The 19849-nt window shown below is 38.3% G+C and overlaps 1 protein-coding gene across 1 annotated transcript in view; it reads left to right on the top strand.

The window, feature by feature from the left end:
* col18a1a (collagen type XVIII alpha 1 chain a) overlaps positions 1-10922 on the top strand; it is a 39276-nt gene extending 28354 nt beyond the window's left edge. The window contains exons 18-41 of the mRNA XM_053329209.1: positions 74-100; positions 1094-1192; positions 2147-2182; positions 2500-2586; positions 2725-2757; positions 3319-3354; positions 3585-3644; positions 3963-4040; positions 4190-4225; positions 4335-4388; positions 4966-5037; positions 5783-5848; positions 6185-6215; positions 6613-6657; positions 6781-6815; positions 7893-8012; positions 8171-8330; positions 8599-8663; positions 8859-8987; positions 9135-9167; positions 9247-9540; positions 9781-9978; positions 10143-10258; positions 10430-10922. Of these exons, the coding sequence (XP_053185184.1) occupies positions 74-100; positions 1094-1192; positions 2147-2182; positions 2500-2586; positions 2725-2757; positions 3319-3354; positions 3585-3644; positions 3963-4040; positions 4190-4225; positions 4335-4388; positions 4966-5037; positions 5783-5848; positions 6185-6215; positions 6613-6657; positions 6781-6815; positions 7893-8012; positions 8171-8330; positions 8599-8663; positions 8859-8987; positions 9135-9167; positions 9247-9540; positions 9781-9978; positions 10143-10258; positions 10430-10643 (2124 nt within the window). The 3' untranslated portion in view covers positions 10644-10922. The remainder of the gene's footprint in view (positions 1-73; positions 101-1093; positions 1193-2146; positions 2183-2499; positions 2587-2724; positions 2758-3318; positions 3355-3584; positions 3645-3962; positions 4041-4189; positions 4226-4334; positions 4389-4965; positions 5038-5782; positions 5849-6184; positions 6216-6612; positions 6658-6780; positions 6816-7892; positions 8013-8170; positions 8331-8598; positions 8664-8858; positions 8988-9134; positions 9168-9246; positions 9541-9780; positions 9979-10142; positions 10259-10429) is intronic.
* The last annotated feature ends 8927 nt before the right edge of the window (positions 10923-19849 follow it).

Raw genomic sequence — 19849 nt, 5'->3', positions numbered from 1 at the left:
TTTTACATGTCTGAGGATGATATAAAAGTACATGAGCTTGCAAATAACCATGCTAATTATTGTGTGCTTTTAGGGTCCTCCTGGCTTGCCCGGACTTCCAGTAAGTAATTAAAATTTTATTTCAGTCATGAGTCCTGAGCTTGTCTCCTTGACCCCTTCTCCAACTTACATGGTTAGAGACAAACTATAAAATCAATGAAGCCAGTGATTTTTATATTAATTGATTGGCTTATTTTTTATTAATTGAAGCATTTACAACTGAACTCCAGTCTCATGGCATGTGGTTTAAGCCCTTTTCTTGATGAGTTTATTTAACATTCAGGTTTGGTTAGTGGCAGTCGATTTGTCCTTGCTGTTCTCCTCTGCTGTCATTTCACGTGTTTGTTTCAAAACCATTAGGGTTGGGAAAATAAGCTGCAGCTTTATTGATTCCCAAGGGGAAATAAGGTCCTTTCAATGTCTAAAAAAAAACAGTAGTCAGCGGGGAAAACAAGAAACACAAGCACACAAGAGTAATACAAAGTAACACAAATGAAAAATAAATAAATAAGATGGGTGGGTACATACACAAAGCTTGAACAAAAATGGAATAGTATGCAAACAACTGTGGATTATAATGTATATTGATATTTATGATTGTTTTAAGTACATATTATAAAAATAGAGGGACAGAAAGACAAACTCACAACAAGAGTTACATCATGTTTGCGTGTTACCAAACAGCCAGTCTTCACTACTGGTTCAGCTCAGGTTCAGTCCAGCACCTTGTCAATGTGATGGAACATAATGTCTGCAAATAGTAAAGTGATGACAAGAGTAGCTGAAAGTTGCATAGAGCTGCAGAGTTCAGTGTTGATTTTTCAGTGGGATCAGCAGTTCAAGCCAACTTTTCACATTAAAAGTAACTATTGTTTGAAGTCAAAGTTGCTTGCCTAAATATGGAGTAACTTTACTGCATTAGCATTCACATTTGCAGGACTGGCTAGCATTATATTAAGCCCAACAGGATCACTAATGCCATTAATTGACACATAGTTTGACAAGAACTGCATATATCTTCAGTGGTAAAACTTGAATGCTTTGACTTCTGCAGGGTAAACCTGGTTTGCAAGGTATGCCAGGTCTAAAGGGCATGGAGGGTACTGTGGGAAGAGATGGGCAACCAGGATTGGATGGCTTCCCTGGACCTCAGGTAAAAACCCAACTTCCCTGTATATCTGGCACTCTGAGAAATGAAAGGAATATTGTATCCACCGACTAGATACCAGAGGGCAAAAGGTTGTTGCAAACCTGTTGCAGCTAGCTAGTAGAAGAAAATGCCAACTCTTCACAAATCAACAAATGGCATGGCCCAGTTTGCAGTTGGTTTTATAGGTAGTTTTACAGTCGGGATCCATGATGTATCAGTTTAATGTAATAACTGTTTTAAAATGTATAATTTGAATCAAATATTACACCATGTATGAGTTGTTATAATTATTAATTATTGAAGCTGGAAAGAGTAGTTTGACAAAATAATCATATCTGAAGGCCCATTTACAATATTTTTGGGGGCTTCCAACTGCATCCCACATCAGCTGATGGAGTTTTCTCAGTTGTCATGGAGATGGCTCACTTGTCGTCCATACCAACTTATCAGCCAACTGAGCTCCATGACATCTCCATGACAACTGAGCAAATCTGCCAACAAAGACAGTGATATGAGGCAGAAAAAGCTTGTAAGTGGACCTTGAGCTAGAATTATTATGTCAATATACCCGTATATACAGTTTCAGGTAATATATAAGGCACGATTTGGACATCTGTTTAAATGTATGTAGGAGCCAATTTTGAAAAGATAATATTACAATCTAACTTTTGAATTTCTTACATTTTTATGTGAGCAAAAGAAACTTTTAAAAGTTGAAGCAAGATGCTGATAACACTGAGTTTAATCATAAATCCAGCCATTATGTTTGTAGTTTATTTAGAGCAACTCACATGTTGGTATTGGAATTACATTAAATTTGAAAGAAAATTAAAAATGGTTTATCTTCCTTTTTATGATGAGTATTTATTGGATCCTTATGGAGCAATTATGTGGACATACAGAGCATATTTAGTTGAGTCTTTTCTATTTTTAATTCAATTACATTTTAACTTACAGGGGCCAAAAGGTGACACAGGCGACAAAGGAGAGACGGTAAATATTATTTTATACAATGCATATTTGTACATTTTCATATTTTCTCTACAAAGCAATTTTCTGTAATATTGTCATCTAACGTACTGTGACATGCATGCAATGTGATTTCGTTTTTTGTCGGCATTAGATTTCTCAGAAACAAGTTCATTCTTCAATTTTAAAATATATTTTTTATTTCTTATATTTAATGCAATTCTATAAGCGTGGACCAAAGCTTTGCAAAACTGAGCGCTTGATTGAGTTTACGGTCTTCAATGTCTTACTAAGACGAGGGCTGGTATTTATCTTGTCTCTACATGTGTTGTGGTTTTTAGGGTGAACCAGGCCGTGATGGAGTCGGCCTCCAAGGCCCGCCAGGTCCACCTGGACCGCCAGGAAAAGTCATCTACCAACCTGACAATGTAAGCAACGTGCAGAATTACAACGACGACATTCTACCACTGGTAGACTAAAATCTAATCTGAGAGTGAGTTAAGTATGTAACGGTGTGCATCTTAATTTCTTTCATTCTCTCATTTACTCTGTTTGTGTCACTGCAGTTTGATGGTGTTTCTGGCAGAGTTGGGGCTCAGGTATGTATTAACATCTACATGACAATACTGATAACATTAATAACAAAAGAAAAAATACATTAAAAAAAACACAAAATTACACTGGGAAATACCAAAAAGATCACTTTGCAAGGTTCTGACTAATTGGATTGTGTTGTTTCAAAATAAAGTAAATAAAAAAAAAAAAAGTTGTTTCTTCACTTACCAACTTGTAAAAGTGAGGAAACATATTTATACCATATGTTGAAACACACTATTAACTTCCTTTTCTGTGTTAGGCCAATTAGGGAACCACTGTTCGAATAGTGCTGACAGTTTTAGGAGATATTAAACTTTATTGATTGTTGCCATTAGTGTCTGACCTTTATCAAACATAACCATAAAACAAGAAAACATCTTTCAACATCCTAACAGAATGTCAGCTGTATAATAGTCTTCTACACCAAGTGAAAGCTGCACTCATTTCACAATCTACATTTTAGAAAAAAGGCTCAGACAAATCAGAACAAGTTGTCAGGTGGCAAAAAAGCAAGCAAATGTAATAAATGTAGAACGTTAAAATGTATTTGTTTTCCTGTACAGGGAGGACCTGGTTTACCTGGTCAAGCTGGATTCCCTGTAAGTCTCACTGTATTACATAATTTATGTCCAATGCCCTTTTTATACTCAGGTGAACATTATTAAAGCCTCAGTAACTTATTTTTAGCACATAAATGTGAAGTGTTCTTTAATCTTCATCTTAATTCTTATAACTCTACTAGGATTTTATTGCTTTTACTTAGATTTTTAATACAGACGTCAACCACAAGCACAACACATATTTGATTCTGTCATCTCATATCTTGTAGGGTCCGATTGGACCAAAGGGTGACCGAGGAGACCCAGGCCCAGCAGGTTATGGACTGAAGGTAAGGTCAAAATCATCTTTTTCTGGACAGCCTGGTGTTCGAGTGGTTAGTGCATGCCATATACTGTAACTGCAGCGTCCTTGGTTTGAATCCGGCCAGGGACCTATGCTGAAAGTCATTCCACTCTCTCTCTCTCCCTGTTTCCTGCCAGCCTCTCTGCCAGCTACTGTTAAATAAAGGCAAAAAAGCCCAAAATAAATCCAAAAAAAAAAAAAAAAACGTTTTCTGAAGATGTCACCCAGATGTGAACTATTTTTTGTTTGTTCCATTGTTGATTTTGCCACTCGTCACCATTAAGACACTGCTTCTCTTTTGCAGGGTGAGAAGGGTGAACCAGGCTTAATAATTGGTCCTGATGGAAATCCTCTGTATCTGGATGGGGCAACGGGTGTGAAGGTGAGTCTCACTGCATCTGTGTGTCTGTTTTCTCTCTCAGATACACACACCCAAAAAACAAAACAAAAGCACATACATGCACCTCTCCTCTAAATTAGCCGTCTCCTCTTATCTCCTGTGTTTATCTGTTTCTTTTACCCTGCATGTAGGGAGATAGAGGACCTTCTGGACCAGCTGGACCCCCTGTAAGTGTTTGACCATTTGACACATGCAAACATATTTGTCATATTAAACTTATTCCAATATGTTCTCTGATCAGACAACCTTTTCTTTTATTTCATGATTTCTGTGTAGGGCCCGTATGGACCTACTGGATTAAAGGGTGAAATTGGAATGCCTGGAAGACCTGTAAGCACCGTTTACATTGACAGTTTAAATGGTCGGGAAGTCTCAAACCATGTCTATGCTTTAAATGTTTCAGGCACTTTTTCAGTCGTGCGTCTCAAGCATGTCTCACAGAACAGACACGCTCCTATTTAAATCGATCGAGCTGTCTTCACCAACCACTTAATGGCTTTTGTTTCACTCTCACTACACACGAGTAAATGCAACTCAAATGTCTATTCTCCTGTTTTTCTTGCACGTATTTAGTCATTGGGCTCTGAGCACTTCCAAAACACATCTGAACTACACTCAACACTCCAGTCTGTTAAACATGCTGCGCTACACTCCTGAGTAGATGTGGTGTTTTATCTTCATGCTGCCTCCCAAATTCTTTCTTACAAACGAACTAGAATTTAAATGAATTGTCATACTTAATATAATATTGTAATTTATCTATATTTAACTGTGTAGCTACTAAAAAGTGTCTTACAAACTATATACTGGCATTTTGCTGACTTGCTGTATAATGTTGTCGTTAAAACCCTAACACTTTGTTTCCAAGCGCAGGAAAAAAAAATAACCAATGACTTTCTTAATACAGGGTCGTCCCGGAGTAAATGGATACAAGGGTGAAAAAGGAGAGCCATCAGGAGGTGCTGGCTTTGGCTTCCCAGTAAGTGCTATTATTATTACTGACTTGGCCAGTGAAAATAATTAGGGTAGAGGCATATATAGACTTAAAGAAGGTTTTGTAAGAGTCTGAAAATGCTACCAAGCTGATTAGCTCGCTGATTTTATTATTGTTCTCAGAGAACTTTCAACAATGCTTCTTTAAAGAGTAACTGCACCCAAGTCTGATAATGCTGCCTGTCTTTCCAAGTAGTGGTGACAGCATGTCTTTTCACATCCTGTGCAGCAGTGATGTAGTGTGGCACTACAGTACCACTCTTCCTCACACTTGTCCTCTCCTAGCTGTAACTTTGGGTGTTGTCAGAGGTTCATTGAGGACAGAGTTGATATGTTTTCCCTCTTTCAGAAATGTAGTGCAGTTTATCTTCAACACTATCAGCTGTTTTGCCTCATGTATAGTATATTTGAGTCATGATGCAGTGAGCTCTGCCTTGGTTTGAGTTTAATTTAGGTTTACAAAAAGTCCCAAACTAAACCTGGCACTTCAGACATGAGAGTAATCATTATTCAGTGTCCACTTTACAGTTCATCAGCACATCAATATCCTCTCTTCATCCTCTACTCTTTTTCCTGGTGTCTGTCTTGTGACCAGCCTATATTAAATAAGACCCGCCTGTTGGAACATTAGTAACCGATAGGACAACTCCCCACTGGGGAATCACTCTGTATCTACACATCAATCAATGACAGAGTGAATAACTTTTGTGTTTTGTTTTTTTTTAAATCAGGGAGTCCCCGGCCCTCCCGGACCTCCTGGACCTCCTGGACCAGCCTTTCCCATTAATCGCTTCAATGTGAGTACAAGACCCCAGTATATAGACTTGTATATTAATGAATAATTGTCTGACATCTCTGCATTCACAAAACCCGATTGTGGACGCTAGAGCCCACAATAATAGTATGTACCAGTAAGTGTTAGCTGTACTATCTTGAGCCAGAGAGCTGAACCATGTCATATTGGAATCTGTTGGGCAGGAAACGTGTCATTATTTTGTGCTCTTGATCTGCCAGCCAATCAGCTCATTGGCTGGTGAAACTAGTGAGTTGGTCGCGAATTATAACCGTAGTACATGGTCTTTTTCGTCATTGTTTTTGGTGCTTCTCTGAGCATTTCCTTCTTTTGTTCATAGGGCTATGATGATACTTCGAGGAATTATCCAGGTATGACCTCCCACCACACACAGTTTGTTGTTTTAGCGCAAATACATAATACGATAGGCTAGAACTCTTCAAAGAGAGGGATCAAAATGAAGAAGTTAAGTAAATGTGTCAGTCAAGGAAGAGAGATTTAGAAAGGATTTAAAATGTCTGGAGAGATAAACAGTTCTATCTTAATTTCAGTTTGATCCAGCTGCCTCAGCCTGAAGGGGATATACACTCTATTGTCAAGAGATTAAGCTGTCAAGTCTTACTAGATCTGAGCAATGAACTGATAAAAAAAAAAAAAAACACACACACAGAAGACATCACTATCAAATAAGTGCTAACAGTTTCACAGCTACCAGTTACCTGTGGCATACTGTGTTTAACTCATGTAAAATATTCTACTTTGTTGTAGGAAATAAAGGGGAGAAAGGAGATATTGGACCTCCAGGGATCCCAGGTAAATCCTACAGTTAAAATATAATCAAATATACGTGCACTTCCTTTATTACATAATGTAAATATCTACTGTTGTGAACTGAATTACCAGTACTTCTTTACTAAAAGACCTTTGCTTTTGCAGGATTGAGCCCATTTAATGATATTTACACATTGAAGGTAAGCAATTAATCTTTAGATGTTTTATAGTGTAATTTATTTCTTCTGCTAAATATGACAGCTATGACAACATTTAACTGACTCAGTTCCTTATCATGGGCAACAATCAAAGCTATCAAACTTGGCAATTTGTAGACACAATGGATCTAATTTTGATCGGCCCGGAGGGATGATGAGTCTTGGTATCATGGAAAGATTGAAAAATTATGCTGATTGGTCTCATAGTTGCTTTTTAAACCAAATGTGATCTTGCTGATCTAATTTGACAAACATTTGGAGGATGAAACTTTATACATTTTCATGGAGAACACATATTAACAATGGTTGTGTTATACTCAAGTAACCCAGAGCTCCATGACAGTGTGACAGTGAGCCAGCAGGTGTAACACCAGGATCAGGCATTGTTTTGAATTGTTCAATGCTGCGTTTTGGTATTAAAAAAGCGTTAACGTTTAAAAAAAAAGAGTAAGTTCTAATGCAGTAATAAATGACTATCAAACACTCAGGTGATTTACTGTTGAGACAGACGCTCTAAGTTTCACTTTCATTTTCCTCCTCTGCATTTCTCTTTCTCATTTATTCACTACATCCAACTCATGCAACAGTAAATACAAAAGACAACAGGACAAATCTGTTGTTGTTTTCCCTTGTGTGAATAATGCATTGCAAGTGCAATCTGTAATTTTTTAATTCCTCATAGGTCTTATTTGCATGATTCACGTTGATTTAGTTCCAAGTTTGGTTCCTCTAGTTACCTGAAATTTGTTAACTATTTGGTTAAAAAGGGCTAATATGAGTCAGTTAAACGTGGAAGTTACTGAGTGGAAGAGTAAATATGTCAATAAAATGGGTCAATAAGTCAAACTTGGACTTAAACACAATGTATTTGATTTCAGTAAAACTTGGAGGAATTGTTCATTTTGCTCTGTCACCTATTTCACACTTTTAACAAGTCAATTATTGGCCTGAAAACACTAAAATACCACCTGATTCAGCAGCAGTGACTTTTCCTACAATGCATGATGTACTGTACTGTAATTTGAAATGTCATGATAATGTTAAAACTGTTTCCAACAGAATGAATTGAAAGGAGAGCAAGGAGGCCCAGGAGTGAAGGGAGAAAAGGGAGAGCCTGGTGGTGGATATTATGACCCGCGGTATGGCCCATCAGGGTCTCCTGGCAAACCAGGCCTACCGGTGAGTTCTAAGAGAAATTTAGATATTAACAGCTAATTTGTCAAGCAATTAAACCTGTACAGAAAATCAAAACACTAACCTTTACCACATGACAATTTAGATGTTGGACGTTTAAAAGTATGACGTTCAAGTATGTTTTATGTTATCCTTTATGTCAGGGACCAAAGGGAGATTCTATAATGGGCCCTCCTGGACCACAAGGACCACCAGGACAACCAGGGATTGGTCATGATGGGCGTCAAGGCCCTCCAGGTCCACCTGGACCACCAGGTGTGCCAGGGTCTTACTCTCAAGCCGGAGGATACAGGCCTAATCACCGTAAGTGTCATTCTTCCTGTGCTTCAATATTGTGCATCTAAATTATACATTCCTGAGGACATTTTAGAGGCCTTGCATATAAATAAAATATACGCAGAGTGTGTACTTGCCACTACAAGAGAATGAGTCATACTGTCCCTCTTACAACTAGTGTGGAGGTGAGCTTATGCGTCTGTTTGCACTTGACTCGATGACTGCTGGAAATTAACTCCAGTGGAGCTGTTCAGAAGTCAAATCATAATAATCAAGCTTTTGTTTCAATTTAAAGCTGTCAGTCTACCAGGACCTCCCGGTCCTCCTGGACCCCCTGGACATCCAGGTTCATCATCTGGGGTAAGTGTAATTACTGCACATGACTCAATTGTATAGCTTCCATCACATGACTCATAATTCATGAGGAACAGTCTGTGGCCTGGAACAAGTGTTTCTATTTTCTAGATATCTTTTCATTTTAAACCCATTTAGCAGCCATGTATTATGTTCATGTCCAACAAAAAGCTAAAAACCATGCATACTCGTCTTCCACAGGTCACAGTTTTGAGGACATATGACACCATGATTGCTACTGCCAGACGCCAAGAGGAGGGCAGTCTCATCTACGTCATAGACAGGGCAGACCTGTATTTAAGAGTCCGCGACGGACTGCGACAAGTCATGGTACAGTATCTATTTCCACAGTAATGATGTTTACTGCCTTAAATGTACTTTAAATACTAGATTTAAAGTTACAGTTGGGATCATGTGATTTAATTCATTGAGTTGAGAAGTTATGTCATCTCTAAACATGTTGTTTTTCCTTTGCAGCTTGGAGAGTACAGTCCCTTCTTCAGAGATCTGGTAAGTTAGATTCCACAAAAAATGAAAGAGTGCATTTTACTTTTTTGCCTCTTGAAATTGACCATTTTGTCATTTTTAGGAGAATGAGGTTGCAGAGGTCCAGCCTCCACCTGTCATCGTTGCCCATAACGGGGCTGGCCATTACTCCAAGGAAGTTTCTGCTGCACGACCCATCCAGCCTCCACCACAACCACCTGTAGAACCCAGATACCCCCCACAGTATGATCCCAGGTTCCCAGATCCCAGACACACGGGTCACACAGATGGAAGAACAGCCACCCACAATGATAACAGATACGCTGTCACTCCCCAGCGACGCCCCAACCCACCTGTGGTGCAGCCTGCAGTGCATGTGGACTCATCTGCATCAGGAGTAAGTAGAGTTAAACCACTAGAACCAAACATCATGATGAGGCATAAACACTGCTTTTGGTGATCTTGTAGTGGGAATTGGTCTGGGAGTGATTTTTGGGAAAAGGGGGAAACAAACTGATTGGGTAAAAGTAACCAAACCATAGAAAATTAAGAAAAATTCGAGGCACTTTTTGCTCTAGAGGGAAGCCCTGAATTTTTATACAGGAGGTAACATACCTTTGTATGTCTTTCTCATCAGCTACATCTCATCGCCCTGAACGCCCCTCAAACTGGTAACATGCGAGGAATTCGTGGGGCAGACTTCCTGTGCTTCCAGCAGGCCCGTGCCATTGGTCTGAAAGGCACCTTCAGAGCTTACCTGTCCTCCAAGCTTCAAGACCTCTACACCGTCGTCCGCAGGTCGGACAGGGACAGCATCCCCATTGTGAATCTCAAGGTGAGATACTGCTGCTAAGGCTTGATTGAAAATATTTGAAGACTGACCTAATGTGAAATATTTCCACTGCGACCAAAACTAAGTGTAATCTATGTATCTTGCTGTTCCATGAGGTTCATATGCAGTAGAAATGAGAATTAATGCATTGTATTTTTTCCATGCAGGATCAAGTGCTGTTTAGCAGTTGGGAGTCCATCTTCAGTGACGACGCAAGCAAAATGAGAGAGAATGTACCACTTTACTCCTTTGATGGCAGAGATATCCTCAGGGACAGTGCATGGTGAGTCTTTAACTGGTGATAATTATGTTTGTACAAGAAAAAGCACTTATAATTCAGAATCCATGCATGTAGCTTTCAGTGTTGTGGTAGACTTTGTTGATTTGCAGTTCATTTTGTATAGACGTATTGTATATATTGATGTCTGTGCTTGTTCTTTTTTCTTTTCTCCAGGCCAGAGAAAATGATCTGGCATGGATCAAGCAAGAAAGGCCACCGGCAAACAGACCACTACTGCGAAACATGGCGGGCAGGCGACCGCGCTGTGACGGGTCTGGCATCATCACTACAGAGTGGCCACCTCCTGCAGCAAAGCTCCTCTAGCTGCTCCAGCTCCTACATCGTCCTCTGCATCGAGAACGCCTTGACAACATCCTCCAAAAAATAAATGCCGTCCATCCTCCTTTTTTATTTTTTTTATTTTTGTGTTTTGGGCCCCAGTTAAACACAGTTTTTTTATGTCCAAGCAGACATGTTTTTCTAATTCCTTGATAACATGCCTTGTGAACATGTGGCGTCCAATGAACTGGCCCTGAGGCTCTTTGCCTGGCAGAGACGCTTTGCATCGTCTGCTCCTCCCCTCCCCAAACGCCAAAGAGATGGGTCGGACAGAGGGATCCTTTTTCTCTGGAGCATTGGCACATATTTTCTTCAAGGGGTGGAACAAGAGCGGAAAAGCTACAGTAAATATGTTCTCAAATTGTATCCATTTAAAAAGAAAGAAAATCTGTATATTACATGTTTGTCATTTGTGTTCTATTTTTGTTTATTTTTTGATGTTATCAACTTGCTATCAACTGTTTTTAAAAATTGCTATATCCACCCTGTTGTTGTTTTTTATTTTGTTTTTGTTTTGTTTTTAGGTATTGATCACTTTCACATTTGTTCCAATTTCATTTTAGAGTGTTGGGTTACAGCGGGGTACAGCAAAGTTTTAAAGACTATTTTAAATTTAAAGAAGAATAATAGATATTTATTTTTAAATGAAGTTATGTAAGAACAAAAAAAAAAGTGATTTGGAAAAGTATAACAAATGCTAAAAAATGTAAAATTGATCACTGTGCCTTAATACACAACCAGGACTGCTTTTTAAAATAAGTTCATGTAGTGAACCACTTTCTTTTGTATTATACAAATTATGTTAACAGCAGCTACATTTTTGCTCAATAGCTTTTACTTCACATAATTTGAACAACCTTCTTGTACACAGACACTACGGTAATAAATAATCCCACATCCAGAGGACCAGATTCCTTTAGCTGAAATTGAGCCTTATGAATTTAAAATGATTATTCCTCCTTTTACCACTTAGTAAAAGCCTATCAGAGTAAGCTGGAAATGATTAGTTTGCTGCTAATCTTTGTTGGAGTGCTTGCTGTCCCTGGTTACAGTAACAGGGAGATGAAAACCAGTATGTTACGGATGCAGTTTTGTAGTAGCCTTGCATTGAATTTCAGAGACTAACCAGGCTTTAGTGCTACTGATGTCTTGACTGAACCTGTGGATATACATTTTTATAACACATTGTGCTGTACTGTTCCTCCCAGGCACTGAATAAAATGTTTTTTTCAACCACAAACAATGCCACATGAATAATACGGTGTGTACTGTACACTCGTCTGTTGAGTTCTTTTATTTACCGAGCACAATGAAACGGTGTCACGGAGGTCTCTGATAGCACTGTGACCGACCTTGACATGCATCACTCAGCAGCCTTGAGCACTTTAACAGTTTTATGTGCTCCTCAATGGGATGTTGCTGCTGGTGGAATTGGAGATGCCACAAATCAGTGTTCCCCCTCCCCCGACCCCGTGGCAATAACAGGTGCTCAAGATGCCTTGGCCATGCAATCCATTTGCCTTCACAGTGAATCAATTCAGTCTAATCATGATCATCACCATTGAATTTATAATAATATGTATACATTTATATAACACAAGTCAAGTGGATGACTGCTACAGTACAATCATTCTTAATAGTTTTATGGGTAAATACAACCCATCAGTGTTAATTAAAATCAAATTACTATTCATTAAATGGAAATTGTTAACTAATTAAGAGAACAACACTCTTGAACCTACATGTCAAGATTAACTTTTTTTTTTTTTTTCCCCCAATGAAAATTACCAGACAATCAACATACATTGGCCATGATGTAGGTCTTCAAGTAAAGTGGATTTTGAAGGAGAACTGAATTAGGTCACCAGTCATTGGCGATGGCTTATGAAATCCCCTTAAATCTCTGCTTTAAAGTTAGGAGGCGTTTCATGATAATATTTGATTAAGAAGATTCATTTGAATTATTCAGAGTTGGCCTAATTTGGTCGTTACTTTTAAAAATGATATGCCCACTATGAAAGAGCCTCTTACGTTCAGGTAGTTTAGTGGAAACCTACTCATCCCTCTATTTGTAGCTAAAGGCATACGTGTCCACGGCTAATGCGGGCAAGCTGTTACCATGTAACACAGCTAGTGACTGAGTGATAAGAAATCACAGCAATCAGAACAATAACACGGCTCATCAGTAGAGCCAGTCCAACACAAAGGAGCATTTAACACTGAAACTTTTCATGTTTCAAAGCAGACATTACTCTACATAAAGCTAAAGATTAACGTTGTTATAGAGGCAATATACTCAAACCACATACAACACATTTTACAGCAATCAAATGTGTCCGTATTCCACAAAGGGTTCGCTGTCTAATGGTCTCTGCACTGTAGGCATGCCCACTGCAGAATAACACACTGAAATTTGCATGTAATGTTGAGCCAATTACATGTTTCTCGTGGTTCAGGAACTGAGGCACTGAAGCAAAACTGGCACCTCAAAGACCTGCCGGGTCTTGCCCTTGACAGGATGAGGCTCAAGTCCTTTCAGTTTCACACTGAGGTAACCTCAAAATTAAGTTTCTATTGTACATACCCTTAAGATTTGCATACGAGTAGACTGCAATAAATTTATTTTACTGTTCGGCTCTCATCTTATTTGTCATTTTTGGCTTCAGTTTGCTCCTCTTGGCTCACTTTAAAGAAGTAAGTGGCCTCCACCTCTCTGCTAGTAAGGATTATTGATGGTGTTGGTGACTGCTGGCCATCTTGGATTGTAACTCTCTTGAATGAGGTGTGGAGCATGTAACGACAAGTAGACATCTCCATCCCAGACCTTTGGATGATTAATTACCCTAGCTTGTTTTACAATAGTGGGATTAAAGCAAACAGTGATTTTATAGATGGCTGGGTTTTTTGTGTTTTGCTATGTTCATTTCATCATTAATGGAATTAATCAAGTTAGCTACCTTAAAAGGAAATATCAATTCTTTTCATCTATTACTTAATTATTTAGCCTCTAAGTACCATGAGACTATTGACAATGTGCTCATGTTGTGATTGTGCATATTGATAGAAACAAGTTACAGCAGCAGCAGCACAGCATGCACATTTTTTCTGTCCTGTTCTGTTATGTTAACACATCTAAAAGACAAACATAGATGCAGGTAAACATTGAAAATCAAATGCTAAAATAAACCAGCTACAGGTGAGTTCATGTCTGGAGAAAAGGGAAATATGGAGAGTGGCACTTTTAGATATTCAGTTTTAGCAAGTCTAAATGCAACAGGAGACATAAATAAACATGTCGCCCAGAAGAGAAAATCCTAGTAGTGTTACAAAATAGACATGACAACTAACCAGAAAGCAACCATCAAGCTTTTCACCACAACAGACCAACTAACAAAAGTGTGAGTCATCTCCATTCAAAGGTGATGTTCTACTTAATGTCTGAAAGTGAGCAGAACTGAAAACTGTCTATTTTGAAGCCCTACATATATATTTATTGAATGTTTGTGTTGCAGCTCAGTAAATTGTTGTGATGAATCATTTGTTCAGGTTGTTAGCGAGTTTCCCATCGTTTATCGATCATTTATGCCAATGAAAGACACATTTATTAATACTTTTTCAATAATTGTTTTTGTTTTTTTTGTGCAAATTAAAACCATTATGTGGAGTAAACAGAGATGTCTATATGTAGTTGTACATTTTTCTATGGCTATATGAGAGTGGAAATCAGGCTTATTGAGTTCTTAGATCCTTAAATGTATGTTTTTCTTCAGTAATATGAACTTATTGTGTATCATTCAATGGCAAATAAACAAACAACACAGCAGTTACATCTCAAATAACCAACATTGGAAAACATTTACAAAGTTCCAGTTCTCCCCATGGCCTTGCCAATGCACAAAAACGAAACATTACCTCAAACAAACCATTATAAAATGATAAATATAATAAAAATAAAGTGCTTTCCATGCAAAAAAGAATAAACCAGCTCAGACACTATTCAGACATTCAGTAACTCCTCACAGAAAGATGTTTGTGTGTCCAGACACATGGAAAAAGAAACCTATAAATATAAACAAGGATGAGTCCTGATATTTGACAATATCAGACAAAAGCTGTATTTAATCCACCCATTCATTTCATATGAGGGACCTCAGAGGCCATTAACGCTGCTATAACATGGCCACTTAAAGAATACAAAAGGTAGCTTGTACTACTAGCACAAATACATTTGAGGTGCCTACTCGGCAGCGAAAGACACAAAAACAAAATACAGTAAATGTACATTTCTGAATACTGCTCTACAGGAGTGAGGTGATTCATAGAAGAAGGGTTACATCTTTTTAAGTTGTTCATTCCCTTTATCTTTTCATTCAGGACTATTTTCCCCTCAAATTGAGTCTAGAGCTAAAGTATCTTTCATGTAGCTTACACAGGAAAAAAATGCTAACAGCTAGCAGACACTTCCTGTAGCTAAAGCTGTACTAGCTTACATTTCAGAAAGTTACAAGTCACAGGGAACATTGTAAAAACTTTGGTCAATTTCTCTCAAGTTTCAATAAATTCATGGAGAAGTTGGTGTTAAATATTCAGAGCCTGAAGTCATCATCTATGCCGTGTTATTCATCAATCAAGAATAGCTGATCGGACAGAGGCCCACATTTATCCTCGGGGCGCACGACCGCATAGTAGAAAAGCGAGCATTCCCTAAAAATAATCAGTAAATACTGTCACTTCCCACTCAATTTCATCAAATCTGCCTCTTAAGCATCTCAATCCGCTGAGCAGCCGCACGAGAGCTAAAAGGCTTATATTAATTGACTGGAGGGGCTAAGTGTCGCAGCAATGTCCCCGCTGAAAGAAAAAAATAACTAGCATCAACAGCTCCTGTCCAATTCCTCAATGTCCTCAGTTTAGGATATCTTTAGGAAAAAAAAAATAAAAAAACATAACTTATTGAGTGGCGTATTATCCATTTAAGTTTTCCAGACTGAGTGAGGTTAGAGTGGGTTGGGGGTGGTTGGGATGTAATAACCCACAGCTGGCTTTACTGTGAAGTGCGATCACACTGTCTGCCTGGGGAAAGCTATATTTAGGGGAGGGGTGGGGGGTGGGGGGGGTTTGCTAAGTAATAACTAAGTAGAGAGAAATGATCCAGCGACGGTAATGATACAACAAGGTGACAAGCAGATATTGGGGGACTTAATTACGTTTGGGGCGGAAGCGAAAAGCTGCAGTTGTCAGATCTCTGGACTGTGTTTATTCGTTGCTGGTGACTCACTGTCACATTAACCAAATCTAAAATTATCCCAACAGTGCACTCGCAGCATCGCTAGAAAGCCACTTTGTTTCATGACCTTGTAATGCATTTTATCTCACAGATAACCTGCTTTATTTGAATATAGCATCAACCTCATCATATATATATATAGGGGGAAAAGATATTACCACTGGCTGTATGTATCACCATTTCAATGCATTCTGCCTCTAACTGAACCAACATGTTTCTCCATTAAATTAAAGGGTGATAATAAGGAGCCCTACAGCAACATTTGGGTACTGTTGGGTAGTTAAGGCCCATTGCGAGGCTTTCACATTCCACTGACATTTAGATAGATAATGAGTAACAATCCCCCAGTCTTTAAATCCCCTTGTGAATCTTCTGGCATTTAAGTCTACTATTTTTTTCCTCCTCCTTTCTTTAAATATTTGATGAGGACGATGTTATCTGGAGTGGATATTCCTGGCATTGTGAAGATGGGCTTTGACCACTTTATCATCATATCCCGTTCTCTCTCTCTTTTACACTGACCCGGGTAACATTTTCTCACCTTTATATTAAGGAAAGTAATATCATTTGAATTCAGTGTGAAGCCTCCTCCTGTCAAAGCTAGTGAGACACTCTTGAGGGACGGTTTGTTCTCTTAATGGGAGGTAAAAAGATAATGACTCAAAAGACTGATTTTCTATTATTGATCACCTTTCATAGATGCAATTTAATTAATGCAATCTGTACTGTAAGCATCTGGTTTAATGCATATTTTATGTTTTTTTCTGGATGAAAATGTCACTTAGCAGAACTGTGGAAAATGAATTCCTCCTTTCTTGCCAATATGAGCTGAAACGTGTTCAGCTATTTGGATTTATAGCTATTAGCAATGAAAAAATCTTAAAGGCAGTTTTATTAGAATTTTTGTGATTAACTATTATAAAAAATGACATCACTTGACAGTCTTGTAAAATGAAATATCTGTTGGTATTATTATGTTTCTGTCTTTGCATCTTCTTGATGAGACCTTTCTGTCGGTCTACAGTTCGGGTCTACAGCTCCAGTTCACAGCTACCTTACAAACCTTACACAGCTGACTACCCATGGTCATCACTGCAGCTGGCTACATATTCGATGTGACATCTCCTTCCATCTTCTAATGAATTTTTTATGTCTCTTCCTCTCCCACTCACATGAAGACGGGGGCTCGTATCTGCCCCGCTCTGTAAAACTATGCCACTGAAAATTACAGTGTTGCCTTTGGAGTCTGTGACCTCTCTGTCCTGTTTTTTTTTTTTTTTTGTAAAGCAATGGATGGCTCTCTAGTAGGTTTCATACTGATTGGATTTATACAGAGACATACTGTAATGCATGGCGCATTCATGAGATAATTCACAATCGTGTTGTCAAGGTGCAAACTTGTGTATATATGAAATGGGGGGAAAATCATGCCAGACGTTGTTATAGATATCCATGAAATTATTGTTCTGATTAGGAGTCATGCATGTATGTCCAATCTTAGACTCCATTATAAAAGCAAGACCCCAGTTATGGACAATTTTTAAAACTGACATGGGGGATTTTCGTCATGCTGCCTTCCGCTGCCTAGAGATATATCGATTTCAGAGGAAGACAAACTTCTGGATTTTACTCTTCGCTTAACTGACAGTTTGATGCCACACTTGTGCTGTGCATATCCGACCATGTTATAATGTACTCAGATATTGACAGACTCATTGATTTTTAGGGCCCCTGCAAACCATCATTCAAAGGGGAGTAATGTGAAGATGTGCAGGCTCAACATGCAACAGTTTAAACCAAACGGAGTATCTTTAATTTGACTACCGAACAGTGTGTGTGTGTCTGTGTGTGTGTGTGTGTGTGTGTGTGTGTATGTGTGAAGGACTTGTTTTAATCCAACAATGAGGATGGGCAATTTGGTCTGATCTGTGTTAGAAATGTTTATTTTATATGTATGTTAAAAGGTGACACCAAGTGATGCCATAGACTACTGTACAGTAAAGATTGATTTGACTGATTGAATTTATCACATTTTGCACCTTGACCTGCTTTTTTATGAAATTGTGTTTTACATAATTACACTTATGATTCTGAATGTAAACCTCATCTTGTTCAAAAAAACTCTGACATTTGCTGCTATTTACCATAACTAACTGGGCAAAAAAAAGCAAGAGAAAAAAAAAACAAAAAAACACCCAAAACCTATTTGGATTAACAAGACTCCTGTGGACTAAGATTACTGCATACACTGTGTAAAGACTTGCACCTGCTTTTGGAAATGTGATGGAATTTTTAATTTTTTTTTTATGCGTGCATTGTGCATTTTTTTCATTATTTTCCTCAGTTGATAGTGGAGAATCAGACAAGAGACAGAGGGAGAGAGAAAGATATACAACAAATTACCTAATTACTTCAGTCACATTTACGTGTAAATAGGAGTTTTTAAAAAAAATATCTTGCATTAAAGTCTGCTGCTGTTCAATACACACAGGCAGATAAAATGCAGTGTAGAAGAGTAGTGCAATAAATGTGCACATCTATTTTATCTCATTGTACTGGAGAAACAATCAATTAAAAAAATACTCATTTCAGCTCTTATTCATGAAGCATGGATACATCATATACAAAAGTAAGATACAAATAAGAATATAATGTGTCCCTAATTAACATCAAGTCATCCTACATGTGTGCACTATCAGACGTTGTAGGTGACAGACTGAGATACATTTTAGGAAACAAACCAATGGTATGACATTTGCAGGGTTTCTCATACATTCATTTATTTGTGGCGGCTGCAACAATATCAACATTTCCCGCCACATATTGATTTTTCTATTTTTGGAGCTGCTCGTTTTCTGTCACAAACACGACAACAAACTCTCCTATGAATAACATGATGTCATACACAGTACAGTGGGTGGTGGCATGCTCCTTTAATGTTGGTTTGTGGCCCACCAGTAAAACCAGAGAAGAAGGAGGAAGAGTTTATATGGTTGCTAACTTTTACTGGCTTTTCCCTGTAAAGAAGAAACCTCGGTGTGGGTGCGTGTGTGTTGATGGTAAGTTCAAGGGTCAAGTGCAGCACAGCTGGTTTAAGGTATTTGTAGTGGAGCACCTTCTATGTGGTAGCTTCTTATTTAATAATATATATTTATATAGCCCCCACCCCACAGTCAGCTACCAACACAATTAAAATACATGGCATGTGTTAGAGAAACATTAGCATTCCTTTGTAATTGTAACCAATATTCACTCTACTTTCAGCTCTGGTTTGGTCTCCACCTTTCTTCACTATGTTTACCAGCTTGTCGCTAACTGTCTGTTTGTTGTTTGGTGATGGGCAGGTAGCATACATTCGTCGTTAAGAGCTTTTGAGAGTGATGTGTGTGCAATAAAACTGTGAAGTTGCAAACCATGAAATGTGAGCAATGAGTCAAAAGATGCTGAAATGTCCCATAGTGACCAGAGATCATTCTCCGTGAGTCTATTCATAAGAGCGACCCCTTTAATCAACAATCCATCACTGATGCAGTCTGTGAGGGAAGACAAAACAGTCTTCTCCCCTTGATATCATTACTTTTTAACTCACCGTTGTTCTCCGGCAGTGACACCAACCCAAACTAAACCAAATATTGCATGAGCCGTAACAGCGTTGTCATACCTGAATTAAACCTTAGAGAACATTTATATAACATCACCTATGTCTGAATTACAAGAAATCATGAATGTAACAGGCAGATAAGGCCAGTAAGGTTATGTATTTCCCGTCAGTAGAAAGCTGTAGATCCTATCAAGATTATCAAATTTAAAGTTTGACAAGGTGTCTTTAAATTTATTTTTTATTTTTCACTTTACTACGACTTTCCCCTGGAAACACACTGGTATCGTGCTTGCTTCATGTATGCATGTTAACACACATTCAGGTTAGGTGAATTGGAAATATAAAAGTTCCCATAGGTGTGAAAGTG

Source organism: Scomber japonicus, chromosome 11, assembly GCF_027409825.1.
Source record: "Scomber japonicus isolate fScoJap1 chromosome 11, fScoJap1.pri, whole genome shotgun sequence".
NCBI lineage: Eukaryota > Metazoa > Chordata > Actinopteri > Scombriformes > Scombridae > Scomber > Scomber japonicus.
The sequence above is the reverse complement of the archived record's forward strand: the minus strand, read 5'-3'. Positions and strand labels throughout refer to the sequence as shown.